The sequence below is a fragment of the Branchiostoma belcheri genome, unplaced genomic scaffold (assembly GCF_001625305.1).
Source record: "Branchiostoma belcheri isolate BF01 breed outbred unplaced genomic scaffold, Haploidv18h27 scaffold6, whole genome shotgun sequence".
Classification (NCBI taxonomy): Eukaryota; Metazoa; Chordata; class Leptocardii; order Amphioxiformes; family Branchiostomatidae; genus Branchiostoma; species Branchiostoma belcheri.
Genome location: NW_017804242.1, coordinates 6439548 through 6456871, shown reverse-complemented (window position 1 = coordinate 6456871; position 17324 = coordinate 6439548). Strand labels below are relative to the sequence as shown.

General features: G+C 41.4%; 1 protein-coding gene across 1 annotated transcript in view; it reads left to right on the top strand.

Moving 5' to 3' along the window:
* Positions 1–2021: 2021 nt before the first annotated feature.
* The window catches only part of LOC109482643 (metal-response element-binding transcription factor 2-like), a 63326-nt gene continuing 48023 nt past the window's right edge, over positions 2022–17324 (top strand). Inside the window, exons 1-12 of the mRNA XM_019785455.1 lie at positions 2022–2133; positions 2877–2949; positions 5344–5412; positions 5685–5947; positions 6451–6532; positions 7061–7156; positions 7791–7891; positions 8085–8115; positions 8413–8453; positions 10231–10307; positions 10833–10885; positions 11269–11380. Of these exons, the coding sequence (XP_019641014.1) occupies positions 2877–2949; positions 5344–5412; positions 5685–5947; positions 6451–6532; positions 7061–7156; positions 7791–7891; positions 8085–8115; positions 8413–8453; positions 10231–10307; positions 10833–10885; positions 11269–11380 (998 nt within the window). The 5' untranslated portion in view covers positions 2022–2133. The remainder of the gene's footprint in view (positions 2134–2876; positions 2950–5343; positions 5413–5684; positions 5948–6450; positions 6533–7060; positions 7157–7790; positions 7892–8084; positions 8116–8412; positions 8454–10230; positions 10308–10832; positions 10886–11268; positions 11381–17324) is intronic.

The following is a 17324-nucleotide window of genomic DNA, read 5'->3' as shown; positions in this document are numbered from 1 at the left end:
GCGGTTAACGTTCTTTCATCAGATGACTTGTACCCAAAAGTAGCCAATTAACGCTGATCTTGTGGCATGCGAGGGGCGAGAAGGGTAGTGTTTCATACCCATTGTCCGTCGATGACTGGCTGTTGTGTTAAATAACAGCAATATGTAACGTTATACATTACAGAGGAAATTTTTGTAGGTCTTCCTCTGGGTCCGAATTTGTCTAAAGGAAAGGAGGTTAAATCTCCTTGGCTAAAGTTTGCGCTGGCACAACATTCAACGAAATATATAAGTTGTAAGAACACCCTATTTCTGTAGTAAGTACAAAATCAAGAAGCACGAGTACAATATACATATGAGATAACAATGATAATACAAATGTGGGTTTTATCGAGTTTCACCAGCTCACTTTGGGTACCCTATTTTGAAGTACAGTGTATATATATAAGCCGTGCAGACGTCGATTGTTCATGTTGGAGCAGTTGGATCCCTCCAGTTGTCCTCAAACAGAGAATGGGCGGTTACTTTAGAATGTAAACTTGCGAAAAGTTCAAATGTAACGTTACTTCTTCTTTCTGCTGACGTCGGTGATTTGGGTTCTCACAATGTGTTAACCGCGCGTGGTTAATTATAAATGCGTATTGGACCATCTAACCGAATGCATGCCCGTAGCCAGGATTTTGAATGGGGGGGTTCTTCCCACTGCTTGAGGGGACCTCGAGCGCCGAAGGCGCGAGGTTCCTAGGGGGGTCCGAGGGCATTCTCCGGGGGCAATTTTGAAAAATGAACCTTCTAAAATGGCATTTCGTGCATTTTTGAGAGGATTTCCAAGAAAAAATCAGAGATGAATATTTACTCAATGACAAAGGGGGCAGTTTTTCTACGATCCCAGTCCATCTTTTCAAGAAATCTTGGACCTTTACATAAAAAGTGTACTAAAAAGTGGACCTTTACATAAAAAGTGGACCAAAAAGTGGACCTTTGAGCCTTGTGGGGGGTTTCTTCCGAACCCCCCGAACCCCCCGTCCCCTGGCTACGGGCATGCAATGCCTATTCAAAGAAGTTCTATTTGGATTTCTACTACTTTTGAGCAACAGACTTGAGGGGTACAGGTCTAGTAGAGACTAAAGAATCGGAATGTGGTATAAACTCACTCAGAACGACTCGATTGGGGCTCGATTTCCTTCCATGTTTGTACCCGGCTCGTCTTGGAGAGCTAGCCTGCTCTTGGTACCGGTGGGAAATGTCGGGTCAACTGGACAAATCTCAGCTGCGTCGCATCGGGACGACTTAACTTTTCCAACATGGCGGTCTGGTAAACTGGACAAGTTCCGCTTTTTACTGTAATTGAACCTGTGGGCTTTGTTGACAGGTGAAACACGAGCTTCTTGTATTCACCAGTGTACCATTCCCATAACGCATTGCGCCTAGCGCCTGGGGAGGAGGGGGGGTAAATTGTGTTTCTGTAGGGCTAAGCTATATAGACTGAAAATTCAGATCCTCAAGTTATGATCGATGCTAAACCACATAACGCTGTATACATAACATTACACACATACCTACAAAATCTATAAACATAACTTTACATTGTAATGTTATTCATGTATGTTGATTTGATTACATGGATGGCATCCTCTGGGAACCCCAAAACTGGGAAAAAAATTGGCAAAAAGTTGCCTTTCTTACGAAATCTAGAGGGTTTAACACATGACTAAACACACAGAGTAATATTTTATCGTCATGGTGAATAATAGACTCGTCATTTTCATCTTCAAATTGTTTCTTCTTTGGAATGGATTTTGGCATTTTGCGACATCGTTTTCCAATATTTTTTTCAATTCACGGCATATATTTTCTCATTTTGCAGCTACTTTGTACGATTTACAGTTAGTATGGTCGAAAACTTTTTTTTGTTGGAAACGGACGAAAATTCATGCGCGTGTGGATGTCACCCATGTAATCAAATCAACATGGCCCAATCTCCGAAATGTGCAACGCTAGGCGGCGCTTTTCTTGATCCGAATTTTCCCGCCATTCTGTGACCCCATCAGTAAAAACATCATGGCGCACATATGACGATATTTTCGACGATCCAAACATTCTGACTCGCTTTCCTGTCTACCAGGCCACCGATCACGAACTTCCCCAGTCAGAGTATGTATGCATCCTCCTCGGCTACATTTTGGTCGAGTAGATTTTGTAGAAAGCGTTGTTGTTTCGCCGTGAGCGCTAGAAAAGTGAGGAACGGTGCATGTCGTTTTGCAAAATGAAGGGGGAGGGGGGCGACGATAATACAAATGTATAAACCTTAGTTATACCAAGGAGGTTATAGGCTATACACAGCCAGCGTAAGAACGAATTGTTGTTCAAATTAGACGAGAAGACAACCGGCATTATTAAGTGTTCGCGAATGTTATATTTTTACACAGAAGTAACAAGTTAAGAGCCAAGAAAAATTATATTTGCCCTGAGTTTGTGTGTTGAATTGTGTTTTGGGCTGTGTGCCTGTGTTCTTCTGTGAATCGTGAGTATGATTTGAAATATACACAGAGCAGTGTATCCACACGACTGCTATTTTTGTCTTGGAGGGTTGCAAAGCTAGGGGGTGAAGTCTGCCATCTCTGAGGGCCTGCATGGGGGGGTTCCCAACAAAGCTCTAATGCCAGTAATGGTAAATTTTGAGAGCCAGCTGCATATTACGCTGATTTCAAATTCCAGGTAGCTACAACACATTACGTAGAATTAAGACAGCGAATTACGCTTTATGCAAAATGCGTGAATTACGCTCTACGTAAAATTAAAATGGCTAATTACGCTCTACGTAAAAGGGCATGACGGCCCCCATCCCTTAGTCTTCACTTTGCTTATGAGTGTTGTTTTGTGATATTATATTTCAGATGGAGAAGAGTGCAGTACCCCGGCCTAGTAAGGGGAGTCCTAATAAGGACAGTCCAGGCAGGAACAGTCCCCGTAAGAACCAACCTACCTGTCATTTCACTGGTCATTTAGGCCACACCAAATGACCAATTTAATTTGTTGGTTCTCTGATTTTTTCAGAAAGAAAATGAAGCGAAAGGGCGAAAAAAATAAGAATAAAAACAGGTCTGGACATCCTATTATAACCCCAAATGCTACAATAGGAGCTGTGAAGTCAACACAAAAGGCTGGGTTAATATTTAAACAATGAATTTTGAACTTTTAATCAAACCACTGCATTGATAGATGGAAAAATGTAATGAGTAGGAAAAAAAGGACCTAACTGTTTGGGACAAAATATGAGCATATTTGAGTTGATTCTGAACCGGAATTTTCTTTTTTTTTGCAAATCAGAAAAAAAATGAAGAGAAGAATCCGAGAACCAACAAATTAAATTGGTATGGCCTTAACCTCTTAAGTGTCAAGTCTAGTTAGACTGGCCCTACAAAACAAATGTATGCAGATTTACATGACACTTGGAGGGTTAATTCTTATAATTGGAACTACATGTAAGTGTTAAGCCTCTAACTGTCATGCAAATCAGCATATTGTTTTGTAGGACCAGCCTATAGCTAACTAGCCTCAACACTATGTGACTATGGGAGGGCCTGCATGGGGGTTCCGACAATGCTCTACGCTAAATTTTGAGAGCCAGCTATGTATTACGCTGATTTCAAGAAGTCTCCCTTATTGCGCTTTACGATAAATTCCGGGTAGCTACAACACATTGCATAGAATAAAATGGCAAAATGCGCCAATTATGCTCTACGTTGAATTAGAGCGGTCCATTTACGCTCTACGTAGAATTAAAACGGCCAATTACGCTCTACAGAAAAGGACATGCCCCCCCCCTCCCTTTGGGGGTTATAGTACAACTACAAGTTGTTTGGTACTTGTGTCATCTTTACGGATAGTTGTTACTTTTTTGGATGAATGTTCATGTTGCATTAAAAAATTGACAGGCTCTATAAAAATGTGTCATAAATTGAAATGTGCCATTGTGTTTGAAACAACTTTCTGAAATTTTATTTGCATGTTATAGCAAAAACAAACACAAAGTGGAAAATTTACGTAGCCAACATTATAATTGTAATTTACACGGGACAAAGGAATGTGCATTCAATGATCAATTCCACAGCTTTGCAATTGTGTGATACTTTCCTGCACCGATATGTGCAGTTTTATGGGTCATTATACCATAAACCATGGCTCAAGATACATACATTTTGTAAGTAGAAGATTACGTATAATTGTAGCAAATGGATTCTGTAGTAACTGTTGGAAAATCAGTTCATATCATCATGATGTTTGGAAATTTGCCTCTAATCTAAAGGTAAAGTGAGGATGAAGTCTCGGCCTTCTCGCCCAAAGAACAGACGCAAACTGTCACGTACATGTAAGACTAAGACTACCAGTACTAAGAGGCCTCTCAGAAAGAGAGGTAGGTCAATATAATGATGGAATGATTATTGGTTTGGAAATAGCATCTTGAGTGGTTTGGCTTCTCTGCATACCTTTTGGCTTGCATTAAAAAAATCATATGTACATGTACTGCTGCTATATGCTATGCACTGGGTTTGGTTTGCTGTGAGATTTCGCATGATAACAACTTTTTCATCTGCCGATTAAAATGACTGCTGTTTGCTCAAGCGATCTCAATCAATTGATCATTGCATTGGGAATTATCATTGCAATGCTTACTACAGGCTACAGGGAGTTGTGGATTGCCCTTACAACTACAAGGAATGGCACCAGATGACAATTTTTTAGTTTTTTGAAATGGGATGGTTGTTTTAGAATGAGTGTATTTAGACATAATGCAAAATTACACGTTTTTTGCTTCAACTTAGTTAAAGGTATTGAAAATCCTTAAAAAGAGGATGGCCCATTTGGGCTTTGTTTGCATCAAATACCCAGTAAACTACATTGAGGCTTACCACGCCCTTAGCCACTCTCTCATTGGTCGAGCCGCTAATTGCCATGCTGTAATTGGTTGAACTGGTAATTGTGATGGCAGGGATCTCCCCAGAAATTTAGGACAGAATGGAGGAGGGTGCGAAATATCGGTAAATTTGACCAAAGAACCCTGGAAAAGGGTGTAAAAACACTAGTTTTGAAAATTAACAGGGTGGAGCTGAGATAAGGACTGGGTGGAGGAGCTCCACTGCTCCATTGTTTAGGGAGGTCCCTGGATGGACAGTCAGGCCAGAAGACTGATCCCATAGCCCATCTCACATCCTTCAAAACCCAGAAATGAAAAGCCTTCAATGGAACTATTTGATTAACATGTAGTCCCTATCTCATTGGTCGAGCCGCTAATTGCCATGCTTCCATTGGTTGAACTGCTAATTGTGATTGACAGTCAGGATCGGTCTATTACTGTTCCAGGTAAGATGATCCAGCCAGCTTCCTCTTCTGTACCCTCCTCACCAACAAGGATGAAAGCATCACCACATGGTAAGGGCACATGTCTCTTCTCTTTCTTTAAAAAAGTCTAAATTTTTCATCCAAAGATTGATATTTTATACAGAAGAGTTATTATTATTTTTCATTCGCTTGTAACAATGATGTGTATAAATCATTTTAATGCTCATGTGGCAAAATTTTATGCTTTACCTCTCAGTCAGCTGTCACCATGCAGTACTAGTGTGGACAGATAGGAGGCATTCTTTCACCATGGCATTATTGCAACATGCAACCTTACAAAATTTTGTACCCTTCCACCACAGGAACCCCAAACAAGTCCCCACCCGAGACACCAACAAGAATAAAGGCCTCGCCTTCGAGAACCAAGACCTCCCCGTCTTACTCAGAGAAGAAGCAGAGACATTCGACTCCGCAGATAACCCCCAAGAGAGAAAAAGTTCCTTACAACGTGACTCCCAACTGTAGCAGCGGCTTTGAGATGTCTCCTCGGAAAGACTACGTGGTGGGGCAAGATGTCTTAGCCAGGTGGACGGACGGGCTTTTTTACCTGGGGACCGTCAAAAAGGTGAGTTACAACAATGACTATCTGTATCTGTATCTGTATAGCCGGGATAACCACCTTTCGGCATAACACACTAGCTTCGCAGGCACGTGGCGTGGCAGCAGCTGGCTACATTACACCGATTGACTTGTTACATCTAACCCTTGAACATCTAACTCTAGGCATTGTTTAAAGCTATCTAATGACAATGCCCCTACTGTACTTGGTGACAGCGAGTTCCACTGGTACTTGAAGGCATGGCTATTTCTTGTTCTCTTCTGGGCTGGTATTAGGTACTTGGTATTAGGTAATTGGGACGTCCACTAGTTTATTAGTCATTTTGTACATCATGCATAGTCTGGACTGCTGACAATATTTCTGATTTGTACTGCACCTAGGTGTTGCTGCGGCAATATTACAACTGTTGAATAATCAACCTTCTTATACATATAGTCTGAAAGTCTTTCCAACCAGATGAAACTATTCTATGTACTGATCTGTTGTTATTGTTGTTGTTGTTTACTCAGGTTGATGAGAAGTTAGGACGATGTTATATCCTATTTGAGGACCAGTCTTCCTTCTGGGTCATGTTTAAGGACATGATGGGGAGTAAGTAAAGACTGTCAAACTATGTATTTCCTTTCATAGGAGATATCAAAAAGCATTTTACTGTGTTTTCAGCATCAGACTATACTGATGTGATTTAATGGATGATATCCCCTGGACACCCCAAAGAGTGTGCAAAAAGAAGTAAAAGCCAAGCAAAGAAAAAGTTCTTTTATTTTTGTTCTTTCACATCTTCTTTTGACTTTGGAGTGGTAGTTCGAGCCCCACTTTCCTTCCTATGGCATCATCTTATTTTTACTGTTACCTTCTTTCATCCTACAAGTACTTAAAAGACATATTTTTAAATGTCAGTGGTTCATATGAGCCTTGTTTTTAGGCGTAAGTTTTAGTAAATAAAAAAAAAATTGTGGAAGCGGACATAAATTGATGCTTGCACAGATGTCATCTGTATAATCAAGTCAGTATGGCCTTATTTTATAATTGCGCTCTTACGCTGAGAACGCAAAGAACCTGTACCATTAAATGATATACTCCTGAATGCTGATTTAGGGTATTGTTCCCTTTTTCCAGGTCCCAACTACAACACAGAATTGACATGTACACTGTGTAGTGACGGCACCTCAGAGGAACCCAACCAGATAGTCATCTGTGACAGATGTGGGCAAGGTATGGATGAATTCTTCAATCCAAACTCAGTCTGTGCCATTTTACATTGCACAAAGACTGTCATGCTGTTAAAATCAATGAATATGGCATGTTCGTCAAGATTTCTTGCCAGTAATATCATCTAAAAATATTTTTTGCCACACACTTGAAAATATAGTGTTTGTCATAATTATAAGCAAAGATTGGGCCATGTGCGGGCCCAAATAAGGGCAGTTGCGGACATTGGACAAGTGATCAGCCTAGACAAGTCCCTTGTCCAGGAGTGCCAGAGTATACAGTGCAGTTTTACGGACTACAGTGCAATATTATGGAATACAGTGCAATTTAACGGAATACAGTACACTACACTGTATTCCGTAAAATTGCACTGTATACTAATACCATTGTACTGTATTCCGTAAAAATTGCTCTGTATTCCGTAAAATTGCACTGTATTCCATAAAATTGCACTGTATACTCTGGTACCCCTGTTGTCTATGGGGCAAAAAGTGGTTGTTATGGCCAGATGGCCGGCTTATAGATGTGGTTGTTTGGGCAAGTTTGACTGTAGTAAGTATCACAGTTTGAGATCTATTGTTTAGAGTCCCAACTTGAGATGCTATCCGTTGTTCCATGAAGTGTTTGGCTGTTCCAGGTTACCATCAGCTCTGTCACCAGCCCCCTATCCTGGACAGTGTGTTAGAACCAGAGGTGCAGTGGTTATGTAGACAGTGTATCTTTGCCAACTCTGTTAAGGTTAGTTTCAATGTGGCAAAGCTATTTTTCAACTTTATTAGAGCTCCAAATCCTTTTTTCTGTAAATGGTACAAACAATGTTACAATGTTTATTGTTAATTTCTGTGATCTATACTTTAACATTTGTTCAGTTTATTGTTCATCTTGACAAACTACTCTAAGCTTTGGTATACTCTTTGTTACTTTCTTACAGAGAGGAGGCGCCCTGAAGAAAGGCCCAAATGGTGAGTTGGACAGCACTTCTCTCAGCTGCAGGTGCAGCAGCCCCACCTTGCAGTTTTTGTGATTATTGCAACATTCAAATTTATACTTCTGCCATCAGACATGTTTTACCAAATATGTGAAATTTGCAAACTGCTAGTATAATAAGATGTCTGTGAATACTTAAATATTTTTAAGCAGATACTTAAGCTGTAATTAGATGGTCCTGTATTGATGTTAGAATGGGATTGGGGAAACTTTTGATAGAAACCTTTTAAAAATGTATATCATGTTAACCAGTTGATTTTGCTCTCTTGCAGCTAAAGCCCTTCAACAGATGAAATTGGCACTTCCATATGAAGTAAGGACTTTCACAACTACAGTATCCTACTTTTATTTCCGTAGCATACAAATGTTCTTAGATTAATAAAGGCATTTCATGTGTACATAGATCAATATAGACATTTCTGTTCAACTCAGTTGCATACAAAAAAAATTTACTTCCTTGATGGGTTAGGCTAGGAGTTGGAAGAATTGGGTGGGCAGAGATTGGGTTTCAGTTGATTGACAAGGTAGTGGCCTGACATGCCCATGGTTGTAGCATGTGGTATGAGGTCACCATGAATATGTACTGTGTAAATATGTAATCATGGTATGAAACATAAACCTTGGTGTGATATCGGATCCGGAGTGAATTACATCATAATTCATATGATTGCTTGAATAATAATCCAAATATGATCATACAGTTCAGGCAAAACATCAGATTCTGTCTTTACAGTCCAAATATTTTTATTCTAACCCAAAACATGTGAGTGGTTCGTATGAGCCTTGTTTTGAGGTAAAAATTACTGATACCCGAAACCCTTTCCAGAAGTCTGAAATCTTCCTTTTCCTGTTTTGAAATGGTTGCTTTGTTTGCTTTTTAATAAGTGTTCCTAACCTGTAGCTGTTCCTTCGTACCAGACATCCCCAGGCTGCCATGCTCTGTCCCCTATTAACCTGTACACAGCTCTGTTATCTCAGATGAATATGACATCACAGGCAGGTCTTTCTTGTTGATGTGGTTATGTTTAGGGCTGCGTACCCATGCCCAGTACTGATACAGTGCTTTGAAAACCTCTGTCACACATTCAGGACCTTCGATTTGATTTGATTTATTTAGATTGTAACAATACAATGCACGTGGAACAAAAGCAGCTGTTGCAGGTGTTGTGTCCCACACAAAGAACAAATACAGAACAGACAATACTCATTTTCACCTGAGCGAAGTGAGGAAAGTCGTGTTAAGTGCCTTTCCCAAGGGCACAAGATCGGTGGCATGTCAGGATTCGAACCCAGGACCTCTTGGATCCGAGTTGAGCACTTTGCCAATACGCCACACGACCCCACAACTTTCATACATTTGTACTACAACTTTGCTTCTGACCCAGTGTTAGAAATACCCATCTGCAGTCTGCATGTTGCATAGGCATTTTCAATTTTGCAAAAGAAAAATTAAGCAACCTGCAATTTTGCAGACTTAAGAAATAAGGCTAGGGGGTCAATACTGTTGACATTTTTTTTTGTGTTTACTACTGACTCTATACTGTAATACTGTCTCTCTTGGCTTGGCTTCGTTGTCCGAAGATTTAATACTGTACTGTACTACAAAATGTACATACATTGTACTAACCTCCAATTTTGTATAATAAATTATGCGCATGTATATGTACTTGAGGTACGCAGCCCTTGTTTTGTTGGTTCCAGTTTTCAGTTCCAGTTTTTTGCAAAACTGACATTATAACAGTTTCAGTTTGTTTCAAATTAACCATCCTTGTTATTAATCTAACATTGAGCCTCACCAACTTAATTTCTTGGTTCTTGGATTGTCCAGCCTAAGTTTTTTCTGTTTTGAAATGAAAAAAAAATACATGTACCATGTTCTGAATCGACCCCAAAATATTGGCACCAGAAAGTTGAAGAAAGTCCTTGTCTTCTTACTTGTTTTAGTTTCTTACAAATCACATTGGTGTGGCTCACACATGTTCAGTACCCCCACTACTTACCCTTTGATAATGAACACCTAGATTGAGTACTAGTAATACTCATGGCTGTTGTTTTGTTGCGGATGTTGAAATTTTCCTCTTGTCCACCAGTTGTCTTCCCTGTCGTGGGATTCCGCTCATCGGACCAACAAGCAGGAGTGTTACTGCTACTGTGGCGGTCCAGGAGAGTGAGTACTACTAAGTCTTACTATATTGAGAATAGTGCTATGTACCGGTTCGCTGGACCGGTGCCAGACTTGTAAAAATGTTTAGGTTCAAGTCCAAAATAACCTAAAAGTCATGAACCGATTCCAGACTTATTATAAAAAATGTCACTTACCCCTTTTCGTTCCAAAACTCCTAAAATCTTCCATATATTGCAAATTCTGTGCTGCAAAATGAAGAAAACATTGCTATTGGGCATCATCAAGTGTCGGTCTCCACGTTACCGGGTATGTGGCCACAGTTTTGCCCAGGCAACATTGCAAGGTTGCCAACGCATATTTGCATGCAAATTTTGATATAAAAATTATTTACATGCAATTTTGTCTATGCCATGGGTCATCATCGTCTGTAAAAATCCTTTGATGAAATGACAACTGGGAATGATTACAAAATAAAACATTTAAAGTCACGACAGATATCTTGGGAAATAGTCTGGTGCCAGGTTCTGCTTTAAAGTTGACATGGTGTGTTTGTTATTGTCTCCTCAGTTGGTTCCTAAAGATGCTGCAGTGTTCCAGATGTAAACAGTGGTTTCATGAAGGTAAGAAGTGAAGACCTTTTTTATGTGCATCTTAAAGATAAAGATTCCAAATTCTCCTAGGGGAGATAGGGATTCCAATCTCCCCTAGGAGGATTCCGGATTCCCCTGGATTCCAATCTCCCCTGTCACATATGTCAGTAGTTGCAGAGTTTAACTTTATTCCAACACCTTACATTTTCAGTTGATCTTCTGAAAGATTAGCTTTGTCCTAACTTTTGACCAAAAAGTTCCTTTCTTTTGTTGGAGCAAAGTTTAAACTCTGCCAACACAGATGAGCTTTCATTCAAATAGTATTATGTACAGTTGTATGTACTACATAACGCTACACAGTTTAACCGGAATGTTTGTTTATTTGTTTGTTTGTTTGTTTGTTTGTTCTTTAGCGTGTGTGCAGTGCCTTGAGAAGCCCATGCTGTATGGAGACAGGTTTTACCTGTTTGTGTGCTCCGTGTGCAACGCTGGACCGGAGTACCTCCAGCGCATGGAGATGAAATGGTGAGTCCGTCACTTATACAATGTATAATTTTTTGCAGAGGCCAAAAAACAGTTTTACGCTTAGGCCACGTTGATTCAATTACATGGATGACATCCTCTGGGAATCCCAAAACTGATGCGAGCGTGCGAATGAAAAAAAGTTTGGCCCCCAAAAAGTTGCTTTCAATATGAAATCTACACGGTCATGAAGGTTGAACAAATGACCCGACAGTATGGTATGGCGAAAAATCTACTCTTCATTTCATTTCTTTACATTTTTGTCTTTTTCGTTTGATTTTGACATTCTATGACATTGGTATCGTTGTCCAATATTTTTTTTTTGCAAGTTACGGCATATATTTCCTCATTTTGTAACTGTTTTGTACGATTTACAGTATGGTTGAAAACTTTTTTTTGTTGGAAACGGCCGAAAATTCATGCACGCGTGGATGTCATCCATATAATCAAATCAACATGCCCTTCCTGGGTTAAACACAAGGATGCAGAGACTAATTCTGAGGAGAATATTCCAGGATGTAAGGCAGCGAGCTCTGCGTATCCTTCCGCAAATCTATCTCAGGCCTGATCTATCCATGTGTGGGGCCATATTATCTTGGCTAATCAGAGCGCATTACGTTTTCAAGACTGAAGCCCATCTGGAATGAATTTTGGCCTAGGACCTGCTTCCTTTGATCATAATGTAGCGGCATGATCTACTGGTTAGCGACCCTACTCCTGGAGCAAGGGGTTGGGAGTTCGAATCCCGGCTGCTGTTGCTCACCTATACTGCTCAACTTTTTTGAGTCAGTAGTGGCAGTAGTTTGTTGATCCACTGTGTCGTGGGCACGGTATGTGGGTAGAGCCCATCCCTCTCCTTCCACTGCCTTTTAACTCCTCAACTGAAGTCAGGTACCCATTTTACATGCGGGTGGAGTGAGGAAAGTCGTGTAAAGTGCCTTTCCCAAGGACACAATGTCTGGCCAGGAATGCCTGGGATCAAACCCACGACCGCTTGATCTCGTTGTCTAGACACTTTGCAATTTCATGTCAGTACGAGATGACTGAAGAAAAATCTAGGGCTTTGGTAGCGACACAGTTACTGTAGTGCTTCTCATCTTCCCATATTTTTGGCGACGTCTCAGGGAGGAGCCTAATGGTACAGTATTGTGTGCAGTCTGCAAGAATTCTAGGAATGGTACAGGCATTTTGTACACAGGCATGCGGAATGTCCACAGGCATTTCTCTGGCTCACATCTCTGCCCACATTCCTGGAACCTTTGGGAACCTCTGTAAAAATGAAAGCGTCCCGGATGCTCTGGACGCCGTCCCTTGCCATCCGAACCCGCCCTGACCCATCCCAGACCGTCCCCCCGTCCCAATGTACGTTCAGGCCGTCCAAACATTGACGCTTCGGGCGCCTGGACCCCGTCCCAGAAACCAGGGATGCCTGACCGTCCCTCCCAACCCGGTCCATGGCCCGTCCGGCGAAGGCCTGGGCGCCTTACATAAGCCGTAATTAATTGATGTCAGGCGATGGAAGCGGGTGCCGGGCGCGCACGGCGGGGTTTCGGTCCTTGCACATGCGCACAATTTACTTACAAACGACCGTTAACGGTTCAGAGAACAGTGTTCAGTTCGTGTCCAGGTTTTTGTGCCTATTTCTTCCATTTGCACGCACGCACGATTGGGGGATGGATCCACTACTCAGCAGCGGCGCTTCTTCCCCCGAACATCGTACAAAGTTAATAGTTTATCAAACGAGGACCGTTCCCGATGAAGAATGGATATTCGTGGCGGGGCAACAGATACAGAACAGCAGTAGAAAAATAACGATTGTGATGTCGACAAACGAGTTTATCTTTCGGTTTTTCTGTTGCTCAGGACAGGTAAGTGAACAAACATTTTATGTGGTCATATGTTACGATGTGAAAAAGAACAAAAATTATGTCAACGATGTCGCCACGTGCACCCTCCCAACACGTTTCCAGCACGCTTCTGGAAATTATTTTGATTCCGTAAAATAAATAGACTCGCCACAAGATTGTAGAATACATGTATACAATACCTGATGTTTTAATAAAGAAAGATGATGCCGTGAAAATCCCCAGTGTCGGGCACTGAACTGTCGTCGTCTGTTGTTTATGTTTTGAATGCGTGGCGGGGCTGCCCTCCCCACACGCAAATGAAACTGGTGTTTGATTATGTCAGAATTTATCAACGCACTACAAAATGCACGTATATGGTAATGTATACGGTGTGTAAATAAAATTATTGTTATTTTAGAATGTACAGTTAAATTATATCTTAGACAACAGATAACATGAAATATTTTGCACGTACCGTTTATGTTTGTCTGTGGTCGTCACATGACTAATCTGGGGCAAAGGTCGATGAACCTTGCTGCGTCGATATCAAGAAAGTAGTACACTTTGTGGAGAATATTACAAGTAAAAAACGACGAAAATTGTTCAATTTACGTTAGATAAGAGTTTGAGAACCTTATATATACATGTAATAGCTATAGCGGCCTGTAACCAGACCACACGCAAAAATGTGTGTATCCATACCAGATTTAGTTTATTTATCTAAGCCAATCCGTGACGGGACGCCGTCCAGAGCCCATTTGCGCTGTCGAAAAACCCGTCCGTAAAAGCGCCCGTGCCCGTCCCAGAGCCCGCCCAGCCCCGTCCCGGAGGCCATCCGCCCGTCCCAGAGGACGTCCGTACCGTCCCAGAAGCCACCCGAACCCGTCCCAAAAGCCACCCATAACCCGTCCCAGACCCCGTCCCTGACCCCGTCCGGGTGCCCATCCCGGTCCCCGTCCCTGAGCCCATCCCGGACCCCGTCCCCGACGTCGTCCCGGACGCCGGGATGGGCGTCCAAGCGGCCATTTTGGACCATCCGGACCATCCCCGGTCGTCCAGGCCAGGTTTTTTTAGGCGCCCATGGGCCACAAAGGCCGCCCCGGATGGGCATCCGTCCCCGAAAGGATGCCATCCTGGATGGGCGTCCGGACCGTCCGGGACGCCTAAATTTTCACAGAGGCAGACCTGTCTGCCCCGGATGGCCCTACTTTCTGTGACTCCGGGGCTCGTTCACTATCAGGGGGGGGAGTGGGAGTACACTGTATCTTTCTAGACTGAACAGATACCGAGCCTTCCTCAAAATCATGAAATGATGGCAGTGCCATGCAAACAATAACCCTAACAGCAACCACCGTCGCCATGGCAATGTATGTTTTCATTGCCAGCCTTGTTTTACAAACAAAATAAACAAACAAGAAAGGTAGTACAGGAAAAAGGAGGTCGCAAGGGAATAATTTCTCTACCCATTGATGGTTTATTTCTTTGTTTTAATTCCACATGACATCCAATTTAATGTTTCTACAGCATACAGCAGTTCCAACATAGGAACATTGTTCCAACCTTCTGACCTGGCTTGTGATTTCTAATTTAGACACACAAAACTGCAGCAGTTGCTATATTATCATTATTATAATTATTAAGCTGTAAGATAAAGTTTAGTTTTGACACCTTTGCACAGTACGTTATGTATTACTATTAGTAATACTTTTGCAGACTTTGAATTATTTCATCCGTATATACATGTAGGGTGGTGGATCATTATGAAGTCAAGGATAATTTGTCGAATGGTTTGTGAAACAAATTTTCGCCATATAGTTTGACATTGAGTTTTGAATTGCTCAATAGTATGTACTATATAGGAATAGGTTTGTTCTAAGCACTTGGGTATATTTATTTGTACATACGGTTCGTATACCATTGTCACAAATGCAGGGTAATGCAGTAACTATAATGTTACAATGCTAACACTCTTTTTCTTACCGTGACTAAATCTTTGTTTACAAGGCATTTTCATGTTCGCTGTACATTCATCTGTATTGCTAGTTTTTTCTTGAATAGCATACATACAAATTCATTATACTTTATGCATATGACAGATCTCTTCACAGGCCCACATAGTTCAGACATATCCGTACATATGCAACTGTACAAAACATTAGGTACAGGAGAAGTAAAAGAAAGTATCTGACTTAAGTTTGTAGATATTATTGGTTGATAGACACTTTTTAAAAGCTTTTAAGTTTCTTTTTGCCCTGGTATTTTCCTTTGCCAGAGTTATTGTGTATCCATCCATCGGTGGGATCCGGAGGAAGGTAAACCATAAAGGCTTACATGTACAGTGTAGTTAGTACATTATATTGTACAAGTCCATTTTTAACCATGCTAGCAAACTGCACCTAGTGAATGGTGTCATATATAACCTATGGAGAAAATGAAAGTCAAGAGTGCGCTTTTGCAAACAGGAATTCTCGCTCTTATTATCTAGTCTTTTATATGACATTGTGGAGGGCATTTAAAGCATCATTCATTTACATGTACGCCTAGTTCTTCGGTTCATGTTCTTGCCATTGCAGAATTTAGTTACCAATTGTTCACTATCACAAAGAAACTGTTACACAAGCAGGTGGATAGATTTAAAGAACTGTCAGACGTTTCAACTAGCATCCACTTCTTTTTGTCAGTGACTAATTTGTAATTGCCCACTATTGTTTGGCCTGTCCTTATCTGTATCTGTATAGCCGGTATGACCGCCCTTCGGCGTAACACACCAGCTTATGTACATGGAATAGACATTTTCATGTAAATTTTCCCCTTTTCCACAGTTCCTCTAGCCAGATTAAGTCGCTTTACAGTTGGCTGCCTGCCCAACATCCAGCCAGTCCATCTAAGCCGTTGATGGCAGAATTTGTGTTTCGCAGATTATCATTCACCCCAGTGTCTGAGAATCATTTTACACAGGAGAAGGCTCAGGACTTGAGGCAAATTCTTCATTTTCNCGTCACTGTAACTTCCGACACTCCAGGTGTCCAAAGTTGTCTGAAGTTGAAGATGATTGAAAGCAAAAAAGTTCCAGTTTTGACATTTAATAAACATTTTCAATGTTGCATTTAACGTATTGTAGGTTGTAGGTTTTGCTGGAGTCATGTTAGACGAACTAATATTTTTTTATATTATTTTATATTTTCTCGGAATCCGTAATCTGGGTGTCGTCAGGCGTTTATTGTTTATTCCTGGTGGGGTGCCTAACGCGTCTGCAATCATCACGTGGGGACGATCGCCACCAAGACCATAATTATAATGAAAAACTGACGTAACTTTATCATTAACCTGAAGATTTGTTGGGTTCAGTTTACCCGACGACGTCTGCGCACGTTGTCCTTGATGATCCATAGACTGGCTACTATGCTGGTTAGTTTACGTCCGCTCCGATAGTAGCGACTATGATCAAACCGCCAGGTAAATGTTTTAAATTACAAGTGACACCGTTTAGAACACACTCCACGGTTCGAATTACAAGTGACACACTTATAGAATCACATTCGAATTACCGGCCAGTTCGAATTACAACGTAAATGACGCCAGATGTTGACATCTCAAACGTGCCTTTCGCGCGTAGAAGTCATGTTACAAGTTAATGGATATATTTTCAAGTAGATATTCGTGATCTGGGACTAGTGCGGCGCTTGCTTACTCTTTACGAGAAGATTGATTTCAACAGGAGCGCCAACCACATCCACCATAGTATCATGGTTTCATGGTGTGCCCAAAGTGAACTGTCGTGAAAACACGACACTCCTAACTTCGTACACTCACACGGCCCTACGTACCAAGTTATTTCGCTTACCGTGTGACGTGACTTGATTTTAACTTCATACCATTCACCCTGATACTCCGGGAGAGTGTCTAAACTTAGGATGACGTCATAACTTCGGACAACTTCGGACAACTTCCGACACCTCCCGGGAGACTGTCTAAAGTTAGGATGACGTCATAACTTCGGACAACTTCCGACAACTTCTGCCACCTCCTGGGAGACTGTCTAAAGTTAGGATAACGTCATAACATAACTTCGGACAAATTCGGATGCGTCCGATAGCAGG